The 14664-nt window shown below is 40.9% G+C and overlaps 1 protein-coding gene across 1 annotated transcript in view; it reads right to left on the bottom strand.

Annotated features, from left to right (window-relative positions):
* The window catches only part of LOC136857907 (polyglutamylase complex subunit TTLL1-like), a 189520-nt gene extending 176163 nt beyond the window's left edge, over window positions 1–13357 (bottom strand). Inside the window, exons 1-3 of the mRNA XM_068225200.1 lie at window positions 13329–13357; window positions 9361–9539; window positions 4399–4585 (exon numbers count right to left, since the gene is read on the bottom strand). Coding sequence (XP_068081301.1) covers window positions 4399–4585; window positions 9361–9539; window positions 13329–13342 — 380 coding nt within the window. The 5' untranslated portion in view covers window positions 13343–13357. The remainder of the gene's footprint in view (window positions 1–4398; window positions 4586–9360; window positions 9540–13328) is intronic.
* Window positions 13358–14664: the final 1307 nt, after the last annotated feature.

The following is a 14664-nucleotide window of genomic DNA, read 5'->3' as shown; positions in this document are numbered from 1 at the left end:
GTAGCCTACTCCTCTCGAATAATACCAAGGGGTCTGCTCAATGCTTTACGTCTCCAACCGACGGCCGAATCACCATCAACAGCATCATATCCCCTCACGCCATTTCAACACTGCGAAAAGGTTTGGATTTGAATCCAGGCTTTTGGCATGCAATCTAGTGATTAGAAACTGTCTACCACCAACTTTCCTACGCTGCCGGCCAACATTCTGATGGTGATTTTTTTTTTTCATCCAGGCTAAGTGGCTCAGACGGCTCAGTCGGTTGAGATGCTGGTCTTCCGACTCCAACTTGGCAGGTTCGATCCTGGCTCAGTCCGGTGGTATTTGAACGTGCTCAAATACGTCAGCTTTGTGTCGGTGGATTTACTGGCACGTAAAATAAGTCCTGCGGGACTAAATTCCGGCACCTCGGCGTCTCCTTAAACCATAAAAGTAGTTACTGGGACGTAAAGCCAGCAACATTATTATATTTTTCTTTCGACCAACGGCACTCGAACCTGTTAACCACGGTATCAGACCTTTATTTTAGAAAAGACCAAGTTAGCTACTTAATAAGCAATCTGCCACTTGGTGACAGATCAATTGTAAGTGATTGATGGGTCGCATGCGGCACGATGCTTATCCACTCGGTCGCTATTGGCACGATAATGGCCTGGTCGCATCCGGCACGGTCGCATCTGGCACGTAACCCTCTAGAGACCTCTAGCCAGGCTATTTTAACGTTTAGAACACCCAGAGATGGAGGCCTTGCGCTCAGAACACACTAGAATCGAATCCGGATGTGACACGCCGCTGTCTTGGAAGTGCGGTAGCCAAAGCTAAACTTACACGCGTGGTTCTAGACTAGGTTATAGAGCTGGGAGTGGAGACAATCGTACATGTTTAGATCTGTTTACTATTAGAGCACGTGCGACTGTGAAAGACCATTCATTTATAGTGAGTCACAATGAAACTCATACATCAGCAAAATATATACATTTCAAGCTGGTTTTAACTCTGTTGTGACCAATACGTAATTTTCTACTATAGTATTCAAAATTAACATAAATTCCCGCCTCTGTGGTGAAGTGGTTAGTATGATTAGCTGCCACCCCCCGGAGGTCCGGGTTCGATTCCCGGCTCTGCCACCAAATTTTAAAAGTGGTACGAGGGCTGGAACGGGGTCCACTCAGCCTCGGAAGGTCAACTGAGTAGAGGTGGGTTCAATTCCCGCCTCAGCCACCCTGGAAGTGGTTTTCCGTGGTTTCCCACTTCTCCTCCAGGCAAATGCCGGGATGGTACCTAACTTAAGGCCACGGTCGCTTGCTTCTCTCTTCCTTGTCCATCCCTTCCAATATTCCCATCCCCCACCAAGGCCCCTGTTCAGCATAGCAGGTGAGGCCGCCTGGGCGAGATACTGGTCATTCTCCCCAGTTGTATCCCCCGACCCAATGTCTCACGCTCCAGGATACTGCCCTTGAGGTGGTAGAGGTGGGATCCCTCGCTGAGACCGAGGGAAAACCAACCCTGGAGGTTAAACAGATTAAGAAAGAAAGAATTGACATTAATATATTTCATCTACAAAGCAAATTAAAAAACTTTTCTCATACATACACAAAATTACATCACAGTAAAATACACCTTGTGGTAGGTTTTTGAAGCTCAGAATATCCAGCAAAATACTGGGTTTGTAGGCATGGATCGTGCCAAGAACATTGATACCGGTAGTTTTAGAGCAAAAGGGAACAAATTGTGTTCAAGGAAATAGCTCCTTTATAACTGTCCAAAGATGCTGAAAACACCCCCTCTACAAGTTACTGTTTTAGTTTCACGACCAGAAGCCCCTCCTAACCCCACCTCTGTGGTAGGGGTAGGTAGTGTGATGTGATGTCGATGAAGAGAAGTGTATGAAGATGAACACAAACCTGCAGTTCCCGAGCCAGAGGATTTAACCGTACTCGGTTAAAATCTCCGGTCCGAACCCAGATCCCTTTGAACAGAAGGCAGTACGGTGACCATTCAGCCAAGGAGCCGAACTAAAGAAACACACACACACACACACACACACACACACACACACACACACACACACACACACACACACACACACACACACACACATATATATATATATATATTGTACATGTGTGTAAAATACCACTCACTTATCACGATATCTCCCGAACCATGAAACCGATGAGACATTGTTTACACTTTCTTTACGAAACACCGACTCACACAGGTCATATGGCGACGGTGGGATAGGACACAGCTAGGATTTGGAAGGAAACAACCATGGCCTTAATTAAGGTACATCTCCAACATTTGCCAGGTGCAAAAATGGAAAATCACGGAAAACCATCTTCAGAACCACTGGCAGTGGGTTCCGACCCCACCATCTCTCGAATGAAAGTTTAAAGCTAAGTAACTCATACCGCGTAGCCAACTCGCTGGGTGAATGAGTGTGAAATTTGCTTGTTGCTTGTTGTTTAAAGGGGTCTAACATCTAGGTCATCGGCCCGTGAAATTTTGCATGGAGGTTCCTTTCAGGTCATTAGTTACAGTTAAGAAGCCTTTTTTAAAATGTCAGCCCCTAAGTGTCAATGTAAGGGAATAAAAGCACGCTATGAATTTTTTTCATGCCACTTGGTAGTGTTCATATCTCTTGCTCGGGCTTGCTCTGAGTTGTAACACGCAGAATGTAGCCTTTTTTATGATGGAGCCGTTGGCGGCTCCGCTTCTTGTTTTGATCAGTGGACTGAAATTGAAGGATTCTAAGTTTACTACTAGTATGAATCCCGTACCCTGTCCGCCCCTGTAACGTAACGGTTAGTGTTATTACCTGCCGTCCTCTGGGTCCCGGGTTCGATTCCCGTTACTGCCAGGAATTTAATAATGGCAGGAGTAATGGTATGTGGTTGAAATGGTACATGCAACTCACCTCCATTGGAGGTGTGCCTGAAAAGAGCTTCACCACCTCAGTATGAGGATACGAGTTAGCATTTGCATTTGCATATGACACCCTAAAGGGGTGTGGCGGGCCTCATAGAAGGTGACGCCTCTCCCAGGCCAATGAGAATTAGATCGGTAAAGGTGATATTTTCAGAAGATCGCTGGTTCGGCGGTCGTGGCATATACTAAGAACTTTCCCGGCATTCGCCTTTGTACAGGAGAATGGAAAACCGCGGAAAACCATTCTCAGGACAGCCAAGGGTGGGGGCCATCCCCTCGCTGTCTCCCGAATACAGAGGTGTAGAGCCACGGTAGAGCCGTGGCCACTGGAAAGCCGAAGCCTACCTTGCACGTCTTTGATGTCGCAAAATATACTGTATTATACTCCCTGCATATGTAAATGGGAATTATTTAAATATGTCTCTGGAAGGTGTGTTTATTGACGGAGCAGTGGTTCCTGACTATGTGGTGGCTATGAAAATGAAATGGGGTATGACTTTCAGTGCCGGGAGTGTCCGAGGACAAGTTCGGCTCGCCTGATGCAAGTCTTTTTATTTGTCACCGGAAGGTGACCTGCGCGTCGTGATGAGGATGAAATGATGATGAAGATGACACATACACCCAGCCCCCGTGCCAGCGAAATTAACCAATTATGGTTAACATTCCCGACCCCGCCGGGAGTCGAACCCGGGACCCCTGTGACCAAAGGCCAGTACGCTAACCATTTAGCCATGGAGGCGCACGGTGGCTATGAGAGGAGACAATAGTTGCATCTCCCCCTCGCTTTCTTATTTAATACACGGCATACGCAAGCATAGCCAAGAACCAAGAGGTTAGAGAATGCACACTGCACATTGCACAGGTATACTAATTACTGGTTCAGAAACCGCAAGTGGTGTTTGACCTTCGCGCAAGCTACAAAAAATGGCATTGCGGGTGGGAAGTATTCATTCGTCCGTTTTTAGTGAAATAATTGAACATGTAAAAGATACGTAATTAAACGTATTTTCATCTTTACAGTAGTCTAAAGTACAAATAAGCCGTAACCATTATTTGTGTAAGAATCGTTAACCGTCAGTCCACTCAACGTCCGTTTGTGGCCCCATCTACCAATTCGTTCCGAACTATGTGGTGTTTGCTGTCTTTGCGGGTTGCTTACCAAGTGGTTCACGGTTTGACCATCCGTGGGTTAGAGCGAATGAAGTAAACCACGTGTGTTCCTAGTGGTATAGGTTCATGACGTATTGCCTAACATCGACTATAGATTTCTACAAGAGCAACGCCGAGTATTCAGCTAACATGTTCGGTACAACTTGTGACGAGCTGTTCCGTCATATTTCTTTCGACACCCCACATTAAGAACCAAGGAAGAATTATTGTTCTTACATGTTCTCGTCAATAAGAAAACATACGAAGAATAGGCAATTCCGCTGGTAAGTAATAAGAAGCTTGTGATTGGTACGTTACCTGGATATAACATAAGACTCCTTGACGAGACTTGGGTTGAAGGGTGTCTTACTCTCTCGAGACCAGCGCTTCAATTTGGACAGCTTGTTGATGAGGAAGATCCCAGCTCCCTGAGATTTGCCGCACGGCTTCATGATCCACGTGCTCTGGGGATTCTTACGGTACTCCTCTACAAACATGTTGTAGTCTGGAACAGCGTTTAACATTTGGACATGATGTACAATGACTTCATCGCGGTATTTTAATTTATTCATTCTTGATGGAAGTTAAAGAAGGATTTTCACGTATTACCTAAACAATATTCACTTAAATATCCCATCCCTTTTAGCCTTTTCCTAATTACAGGGTTTAAGCACTACATAGCTATTTTTCCTTTTTACGACCAGATTCCCTTCTTGTCACCAACCTTGTGTGGAGAGATGTATTCACTTTTTTTGTGTTTGTGTGGTGATTGATAGAGAGGTGTGTGTTGAGACGTACATAAATACCCCATCCTTGAGCCAAAGGAATTAACCAGACGAGGCTAAAATCCACGGTCCGACGAGGAATCGAAACCAGGATCCTCTGAACCGAAGGCTGCTGTCCTCATCCTTTTGCCAAAGATCCGGACAGTCGGTGTCTAAAACCATGCTGGAATAACGAGAGTAATGCAGCAATACAACAGAACACTTAAACCTAGTTCCAAATAATTTGTAGACGGAAGGCAGCACGCTGAGCACAATTTACTATCCTTACAAATCGTCACCTAGCGCACACGGCCAATTGTGTTTATTACAAGAGATATAATATGCATTTGCAGAAGACTTGACGTCAGCATTACTAGAATCGCCTTCTCCATTAGCCCATTATTTAGTGGAGAATTAAATCAACACCCATGGGCGCTTTCCGCCGGTCGTGTGGGCATTCCAGGACGAATACGATTGGAATACCTGCGCAGCTCTCCGTAGTGCGTTGGGAAAACAGTTTAATAATTTATATCCAAATAATTTTGTTTTTATTGACGATTTAAGAAGTAGGATCCGGCCCCGTGGTGTAGGGGTAGCGTGCCTGCCTCTTACCCGGCGGCCCCGGGTTCGATCCCTGGCCAGGTCAGGGATTTTTACCTGGACCTGAGGGCTAGTTTGAGGCCCACTCAGCCTACGTGATTAGAATTGAGGAGCTATATGACGGTGAGATAGCGGCCCCGGTCTACAAAGCCAAGAATAACGGCCGAGAGGATTCGTCGTGCTGTCCACACGATACCTCGTAATCTGCAGGCCTTCGGGCTGCGCAGCGGTCGCTTGGTAGGCCAAGGCCCTTGAAGGGCTGTAGTGCCATGTGGTTTGGTTTGGTTTAAGAAGTAGGCCTACCCGCGCAGTGATATATATACCGTATACGTATCGTGCACTAACAAGGAACAACAAATGTAAGCACCACAAAAGACAGGCGTTCCTCACTGAAATTAGCCATCTCTACCAACTGGGCCAAATTGCGCACTATTTCCTTAAGGGGGCTACTTACTACTACAGAATCGACTAGAAAAAGCGTCTCCGGAGGCCATACGCCATTATATATTACTACTACAGATTAAATTGATACTAATCGAACAACTCAGTGACGTAAACTAATTTATAATTGAAGTTACTTTAAAGCAATGACTAAGCACCTCTTACGTAACGTCAAGCCATATTAGCAGTATATTCAGATATTACTTCGCTACTTTTAAGCCTAGAAAACTGAAAGTATGGAGAAAAACGGCATTTCATTACAGCACTGAATGCAGGTACTTAAATTCCACATAAACGCAGTTTAGACAGTGGCCGCAGGTAATAAATAACATTTCACCTGTGTGCAATAGGACTATGCCCTTTTAACGATATTTTTACATTATTATGACCTTATGCGCAATATGGGTCCATTCGCAGGAGGTTCTTTCTTTCAAAATATTTCTAATTGTCACTTAATTCTTGTCAGTAAATATCGTCTTTTTGGCCTTGGCTCAGTTTTACAGCCGGACACCCTTCATGACGCCAATGGCATATGGAGGGATATATTCATTATTACGTGTTCTCTTTAGTATTGGTGTGATATTTTGTGTGTAGATGAAGAAATGAGTATTAGGACGAACAAAAATACCCAGTCTCCGAGCATGATGACCTAACTGTACTTGTTTAAAATCCTCTGTCCGGCAGGGAATCAAACACCGAAGACCAGTACGCCGATCATTCAGGTAAGGATTCGGATTCTTACCTAAAAATATAAATCACATAGTTTACCAATCGTTTTTAGTACTCGTACGTTCGTAAACAGTCATCATTATATCTAATACTCGTTGGCTGAATGGTCAGCGTACTGGCCTTCGGTTCAGAGGGTCCCGGGTTCGATTCCCGGCCGGGTCGGGGATTTTAACCTTAATTGGTTAATTCCAATGGCTCGGGGGCTGGGTGTGTGTGTGGCGTTTTCAGCATTAGAAATCATCCTAGGTAGGGCCCTCATCTTCACAGACATGCAGGTCGCCTAATAGGCCGTCTACTAGAAAAAGACCTGCACCAGGCCTCTCCGGAGGTCATACGCCATTATTATTATTATAATTATTATCATATTTAATTCAGGCCAAGCTGGTCATTTGCTATAAAATGCTTCTGACTATTCGACTATCAGCAGCCAATCTCAGTCATGTGGTAATATCGTTTATGAACTGCTTAATGAGTCAGTTTCTTGGCCATGCATTTAGTGTAGGCCTACAGTATGTCCTTCGATGTGATCATACTAAAATCAGTTTTTAGGGGTGTGTCGAAAATCCCTTCCTAGACAGAAGTCTGTTCTGCATTATCTATACCAGTGAACATCTGAGATTTGTTCGAACCGATAATTAGAAAACTTGTATGTCCTCCCGTAAGCACCTGAAATTCGACATTAGGTACTCAGAGTATGGGTGCTAGTTTCTATTAACTAGGGAAACTTTCCAAAAGTACCTGACACAATAAATATTGAAGACTATTATCACTACAGTGAAGGCTCGTTGATATGAAACCCCAATAAGCCAAATTTCGCTTAATCTGGGGCGGAAAAAATAAAAATAAACAAACTTGTGGAAATGGAGAATGGAAAAATTGATGGAAGTCAACAATCCAATTCATCACACAGCTCGATGGGGCTGTTTGCACACTGTTAAGGATTATACACCGCAGCTAGTGTTTATTAAGCTGCTGAATCAAACACATCTCGTTCTTTGTTCTGTAGAGTGTTGTATTTTACTGAATGTTAACGTGTTTTCAGTATGTCATTGAGTAAGAACTTTTCTGGACACGAATTTAGACACAACGGCCTTTAAACACGAAAATTATCTTTCATAGAGCAACTTAAAAATGGGGCATCGGTGATTAATATCTGTGCACAGAAAAGAATGACAAAATATTATGAAGACAGGAGAGTGAATTATTAACACTTGTACTAAAATGTAATGTGGGAAAAGAAAACTGTGAAGAGCTGAGTGCAAGGTGAAACCCAAAATGTTGGTGTGTACCGTACAAGTGGTGCACTCATCTGCGACTGAGTGGAATGGAGTAAGAGAAATTCAGAATCAAGATCCTGCGAAAACATTTTTCCGAGAGTTCAGGCTGGATTTACAAATTTTGGAAACGCAACACAGTTTTGGTCTCTTAATCATTAAATATAGTTACCACATTAAACGTGTTTTGTTGCTGTAAACGGAGTTTTAATTCACCTCCTACTATTCTTTTAAGATAGGATAAGATAATACCCGTCTCCCATAATATCGAAAACCATAGATTCGGGAGAGGGTATTGTTTATTGTAATCTTACTTTACGATACAAAATTTACAAAATGTAATATTCTATAGCATAATTGGAAAACATGCAGTAAAAGCACAGGGAAAGAATAAGATGTCCGGAAAACACCATTCATCAAAATTTAACATTTGTAAGTGATTTAGAAATTGAACAGAGAAAGAATGACCTGAACGGCGTGTTAGAAGCATTATTGTAAGAAGTGAAACTTTTCGGACATGCTATAGAGGCCCATCAGTTACCCCGAAAACATGACCCCCCAGAGGGGTCACCACAGTAGTCACCATCAGTCACTCGATACCATGTCCGACCCCTGAAATGAATATTTAATATTGACTGTCGAAAAAAAACCAGAAAGAACATGTACACTAATTAGAATACGACGATACATTAATCATATGCTTTAATTATAATCTACGTACGTAACTTCTCTAGACTTCAACGGGGATATATTGTCTAGGTTGCCATAGGCACAGTTCTTTTACTAGCTAACATGTATCAATTCTTTTCCTTCCACCAATTTACTTGCCAAGATTACCCTAATAATGACAAATAATTTTGCAACTTTTCCCGAGTGAATCCACTCTCTGTTCGACAACTTTACAATCGTGTACAGCTGATTTTCGTTATCAATTTTTCTCATATACTCATGATTAAATTTCACTCTTACTTCCCTTGTCTCTAAACAGTCTTTTATAAGGCGTGCCCATCCCATATCTTCAGAAACACAGTAAACATTTATTTTCACCTCTATTTTGTCTCTATGCTTTATTTTGTGTACCCCCATTAACCACCTTATTACGCCCCTCATTTCCCTTCTTGTTATATTATTTAAATTTCTTTTCATTCTCCCCATTACATTACAAAATTCCCCTAGTGGCCTTTTTTTCTACTCCATTTATATTTCCCTGCACGCTCGCGGGAGTCAATGTAAGCAGAAGGATGCCATCCGCAAGAAGGAGACCTGGTACTATTATTTTCGAATTTAAGTTATCCGGACTTCAGTTAATCTGGTCATCTTATCCCCTCGATTAGTTCGGATTAACGAGATTCTACTGTATTATTATTATTATTATTATTATTATTATTATTATTATTATTATTATTATAACCATCCATTCCATCTTTTTCTTATAAAATAGCACTCAGAGAGAAGCTATCATCTACATTTACCTGCGGGAAGAACGAACGTGACGGGGATGAAGTCCAGGTAGAGGTACCTCCCTGGAGCATCTCCTCGTTCTGCCAGAGGATCCTTGTCTCTCTCCAGCTCCTTGCGGTACCTTTTGATGTTCTTCACCAGTAGGTCCTTGCGCGACAGTTCATAATGGTTGGGAAAGTGGTTTATGGTTCTGAAAAAGATAAGAATTGGGAGTTTTGATAGGCACTCTTTCATGATTGCTTGTCGTTGCTAATGTACCAACCAAGCCGGCAGGGGGCATAATTCTACTTGCGCTAATTATATTTCTATAAAAAACTCCCAATTTAGCTCAAAAGAGAGAGAGAGAGAGAGAGACGATAGAGTGAAGAGAGTTCAGCAGACAATATTAAAAACATTAACCTGAAGAAGACAAAGGCACTACTAGTTAACAAAATTACCACAGCTCTGTCTGCAAACATTACATTTATTGGAAACTCGAGGATGGGACAAGCTAATACCCATACCCCGGTAGTTGCATTACAGAGAATAACAGATCTAGGGAGCCTTTTTATCTTGCCTTTTATGGTCCCTTTTCGTTTTTAGAAGAACGATTCTTCTTCTTATTAGTGATGAGAGAGGTTAATCCGATCATTTACTTCCTTAAAATAACTATCACCACACCACGTCCACGTTATCAAGCCCATCCAGTTTTCAATAGCTTACGACAGAAAACTTCAATCTGAAGACTCGCTCCTTTTTACGAATGGCGCTGACGACGATTGAAACTCATTGCATAACTCTGCTGCACCTTGATTCCCTCTGTGACTATAAACCACCATGAGATTTTTTGAAAACAATGTCCTTTGTCTCGCACCGACACAGACAGGTCTTATAGCGACAATGGGATAGAAAAGGGCGAGGAGTGGGAGGGAAGCGGCCACGGCCTGAAATTAATTTTTAAGTAATCTAAGTTATTGGTCCTATCGAAAAGTACTTGATAACAAAAGTTATATGGAATACAATTTCCGATCATTTATCTCTTATAGAGTATGTTTTGCTAGTGGCTTTACGTTGCACCGACACAGATAGGTCTTATGGCTACAATGGGATAGGAAAGGCCTAGCAGTTGGAAAGAAGCGACCGTGGCTTTAAATAAGGTACAGCCCCAGCATTTGCCTGGTGTGTAAATGCGAAACCATGGAAAACCATCTTCAGGGCTGCCGACATTTCGGTTCGAACTCACTATCTCCCGGATGCGAGTTCACAGCTGCGCGCCCCTAACCGCACGGCCAACCCGCCCGGTCACCATCAGAGAAAATACACTCTTGAGTTCGTGAAATGGTCCCACAAGACAACGTTCAGTGACTATAAACCATCATGAGATTTTTAAAAAACAATGTCCTTTGTCTCGCAGAGATTTTCTATGGAAAGTAAGGAGGATTGTGAATCAGATTATTGAAAGCCTGTAGTGTTGATGCCGGGATATTCAATGTAGTAAACCCGAGGAGTTATTTTGTGTAATTTATTGAAATGGGAATAGGCTCAGTCAATAATTAGGATTCTACGTGAAACCGTAGGACTGTGATGGATAAGGATATATGATTGACGTCTTAAAGTAAATCTCTTCGCATAATCTATGTGGGTTAAGAATTATATTTTATGAGAATTGCCAGCGAGATCGAGTTTTGTTGTTTCATTTTAATGCCAGTTAAAACGCGACTAGCACACATGTATTTCGTTTCAAGATAACAGAGGGAAGAATTGTTCCGTTATCCCGACCAACTGATAGAATAGAGATCGCTATACGAAAGAAACTAACTGGAATTTGTCATGTGTTAAAATGTTTGGAAACAGATTTTGTTCTTTATAATAGACTCGTTTTAATAAAGATTTGAATTCATTTTTGAAGCGACGGAAATGAGACGGTAGGTTGGATTTAGCTATTTTCAGGGATGTCAAAATTTGAGAATCTGACATTATTCGAAGGTTGTACAAAGTCTTATTTATTTAAATTATGACGAAGCGATGTGACGGGGACTTGTTATTTTTGCGTTGTGTGTTAATTTATGCAGATTGTAGGATTAAATGTTAGGATTATCCAAGCTAGTTTTTTAATAATTGTTAGTGTTAATGTAAGCTTGTTGAGTGACGTCATGAAATAAATAGTATTGGTAATTACAATGTATCCCATTTTGAGCAGTGATGGAGAAAGTGAGCAATAAATAAAACAAAACAAATACTGTAATTGAAATAATTAGGGGTTTTTAAAGAAACAATTCGTCCGGGTAGATATAATTTTTTATTAATTAGGAATATGAGATTACTTCAATGTATTAAATGAGTAAACTCAGTAAAATCGTATTTGAGAATTCACATAAAATCAAGTTACTAACTTGAAAATATATTCTGGAAATCTTAGTTTGTTTTGCTGGGAAATTTAATTTGTTAACATAACGATTAAGGGGAAGTGTCCGATGGCAAGGGACTTTACTGCCACAAGTGTTGTGAGCATTTGTTGTTGTGTTATCATTTTTAATTTGATTTGTTAAGCATCATATGTGCTGGGGATTTATTAATGTGGAAACCTTGGTCATCAGTTACTGTAAATTAATTGTGTTCAGCCTTCAGCTTATAAATTTGGATGGTCATGGGGTCATCAACCTCAGTGATTTAGATTAAGGCCATTTGCCATTATATCATCATTTTCCTTGCGGCCATCGTCCACAATGACTTTAGCGTAAATTACAAAGTTAAATGTCGGTCCATGACATAGTCGCAGATCACATCGATTCAACTAAGGGTCCATGCCGTACAACAACTGTGTGGCACATAATGATTGGGCTGCCTTAATTATACCAAGAGTTCAGAGCTCGTGCTACGGGGGCTGGATCATCATGAATCATTATGATGGTACATGCAATTTTACATGAAAGCCGATTTTAGGGATCTCCATACTTTCTTTATTTAACTCTTAAATTAAGACAGTGGTTTCTAGTAAGGATGCCCCTCAGGCAGTTGTGTTAAGGTCTCCTAAGCCGGTATCTCTCATCAGCATTATTATTGTTATTTTTATTATGGAGAAAATTTGAGTTCGTTGGTAAAGTTTCGTGTGTCTCTTCGACTTTATTTTAAAAGATTTAAATAAACATTGATTTCTTTGACTCAATTCCTCTCATTTAGTAGATAGATTAAGATACTGAAACCCGCCTTTTACCTAAACAAGTGACGAAGAACCCTAAACGACCCAATAGAAAGATTTCATGCCACTTTTCTAATAGGTAAGGAAGGCAGCTATCCAGCGAAGTACCTTAAAGGGTTCAATAAGTATACCAAGTTTGGTTGAAAGCTGTTGGAATGTACACACATACATCCAATAATCTCGGCCAATTTGGACATTCTTTATCAACTCCTCTCAACCCCCATGCCCATGGGAACTGAACTTGGACTTAAACGGCATCCGCAGTGTGACAATTCATCTCAGCGACCCTGTCTCCGATCTGTGTTACTGAGCTGGCTGATCTGGATGAGTAGAGTCTGAATATGAAGTTTGGTTTCTCCATGAAGGTGAACAGACAGACACGAAAGCTAAAAAAAAACACTGATATGATATTGAGTTAACCTAAAACAGATAAATATCTCAAAACATGGCAAAATATACGAAATTACAGACAGTGGACCCCTATAAATGTATTTAAATGGATATGTGAATAGTGTGCCAACAGCACTGGTTTAGAAAATGGATTTATCATTTCATGATGGCCATAAGAAGTTTCTTTCTGCCAATATTTCCTTATTTGAAATTCAAGGCTTATATTCAAATACAATAATCGTTACATTTACAGCCAGTATAATAAAATAAGTTATTAAATAAATCTGGTGTGACTATTAAAGAATATTCACTCACATGTATGTACCCAAGGCTGATGACTATAGCATCTATAAAGCAATCGTTCCAGTTACAATCTCGAAAATATATTGAACACGGATGGTATTTACTCACTGGTTGTCATTCATCCGGTAACCGCTATCAACACTGAACAGATTCCTGCAGGTTTGGGTTCCCGCCCTGGAACAGAAATTAGTTTTGATTTAGCATCGTGTACAAAAAATCATTTCACTTTGTTCTGTAGAATGAAATGCATTATTCCCATCCCATAGCTCCGGATCACTTGAAACTGGAGAGAGAATAATCGTTTACTGTAGTCCAAATTGCGTTTTTATACATGTACTTTTCCTTATTACAGTTGGTCTATTTTGTTTACATTCATCATCTTTCTAGTGTTACTCCCGCACAATGGCAGGATCCGCTTGTCGGCACATTTGTTTCTATTTAGACAGATCCAAGGCATCTTCTGGGGTGGGGGTTCACATATACCGTATCATGTCTACATTAAACCTTATAATTGACCCTAATAAATATTTATACCCATTCTCCAAATGGTCACTGTCGTTTTTCTCCTAGATGTTAAGCAGTTTTTTTATAATCTAGGACAACGTGTATCCTACGCTTCATTAGTTGAATTAGTGATTACCTTATTTTCTCTTATTTTCGTTTGTCGTATTTTTTAATGTACAAAAAATTGCTGTCCTACCCAATGCGATCTATTCTTTGTTTATTAACATAGGTGTACACCACTTTTGCTGACTTTAAGGTAACAATTAATTTATATTTATTGCTTCTAGGGTGCTGAATTCATAAATCACATCCAGTTTCCACCAGCACGTCGAGATTTTCACAAATGGCAACTTTATGTATTTTCCTCTGTTGCAGGTTCCTGTATTAAGTGTTTGTTGGATCGATCATTAAGCACCATTTTTCACCATTATATCAGGTTTCTTTTCTCTAAATAGTAATATTATGTATTTTTCTGTATTGTATTGTTTAAAAAATACAAACTTGATATATATTTCCACTATAGACACCTATGAATAATGACTACCATTCGTAGAAAGTGTGAAAATGACCCAGACATATTTTGCTGCATATGTGGCTGTTTTAAAACTGCAAAACAAAGGAAAAATAGATCATACTTTGCATCCAAGGCTTATTATGCATATTTTGTAGTTAAACTCGGCGACTAGGACAAATGCTGTGCACCGCAAAAAAGTGTGTCGAACATGTGTTGGAAACCTCAGAAAGTGGACAAAAGGGACGGAGGAAATGTCTCAGTTTTGGAGTTCCGATGGTGTGGCGGGAACAGCAAGATAATGCAGAAGACTGCTACTTTTATATTGTTGATGTAACAGGCTTTAACAAAAGGTCAAAACATTCCATTCAAAGAACATCCTAACTTCTTGCGGTCAGTTATAAGACCCATACCACACTGTGATGATGT

Source organism: Anabrus simplex, chromosome 1 (genome assembly GCF_040414725.1).
Source record: "Anabrus simplex isolate iqAnaSimp1 chromosome 1, ASM4041472v1, whole genome shotgun sequence".
Classification (NCBI taxonomy): domain Eukaryota; kingdom Metazoa; phylum Arthropoda; class Insecta; order Orthoptera; family Tettigoniidae; genus Anabrus; species Anabrus simplex.
This window is presented reverse-complemented; position numbering and strand designations above follow the sequence as displayed.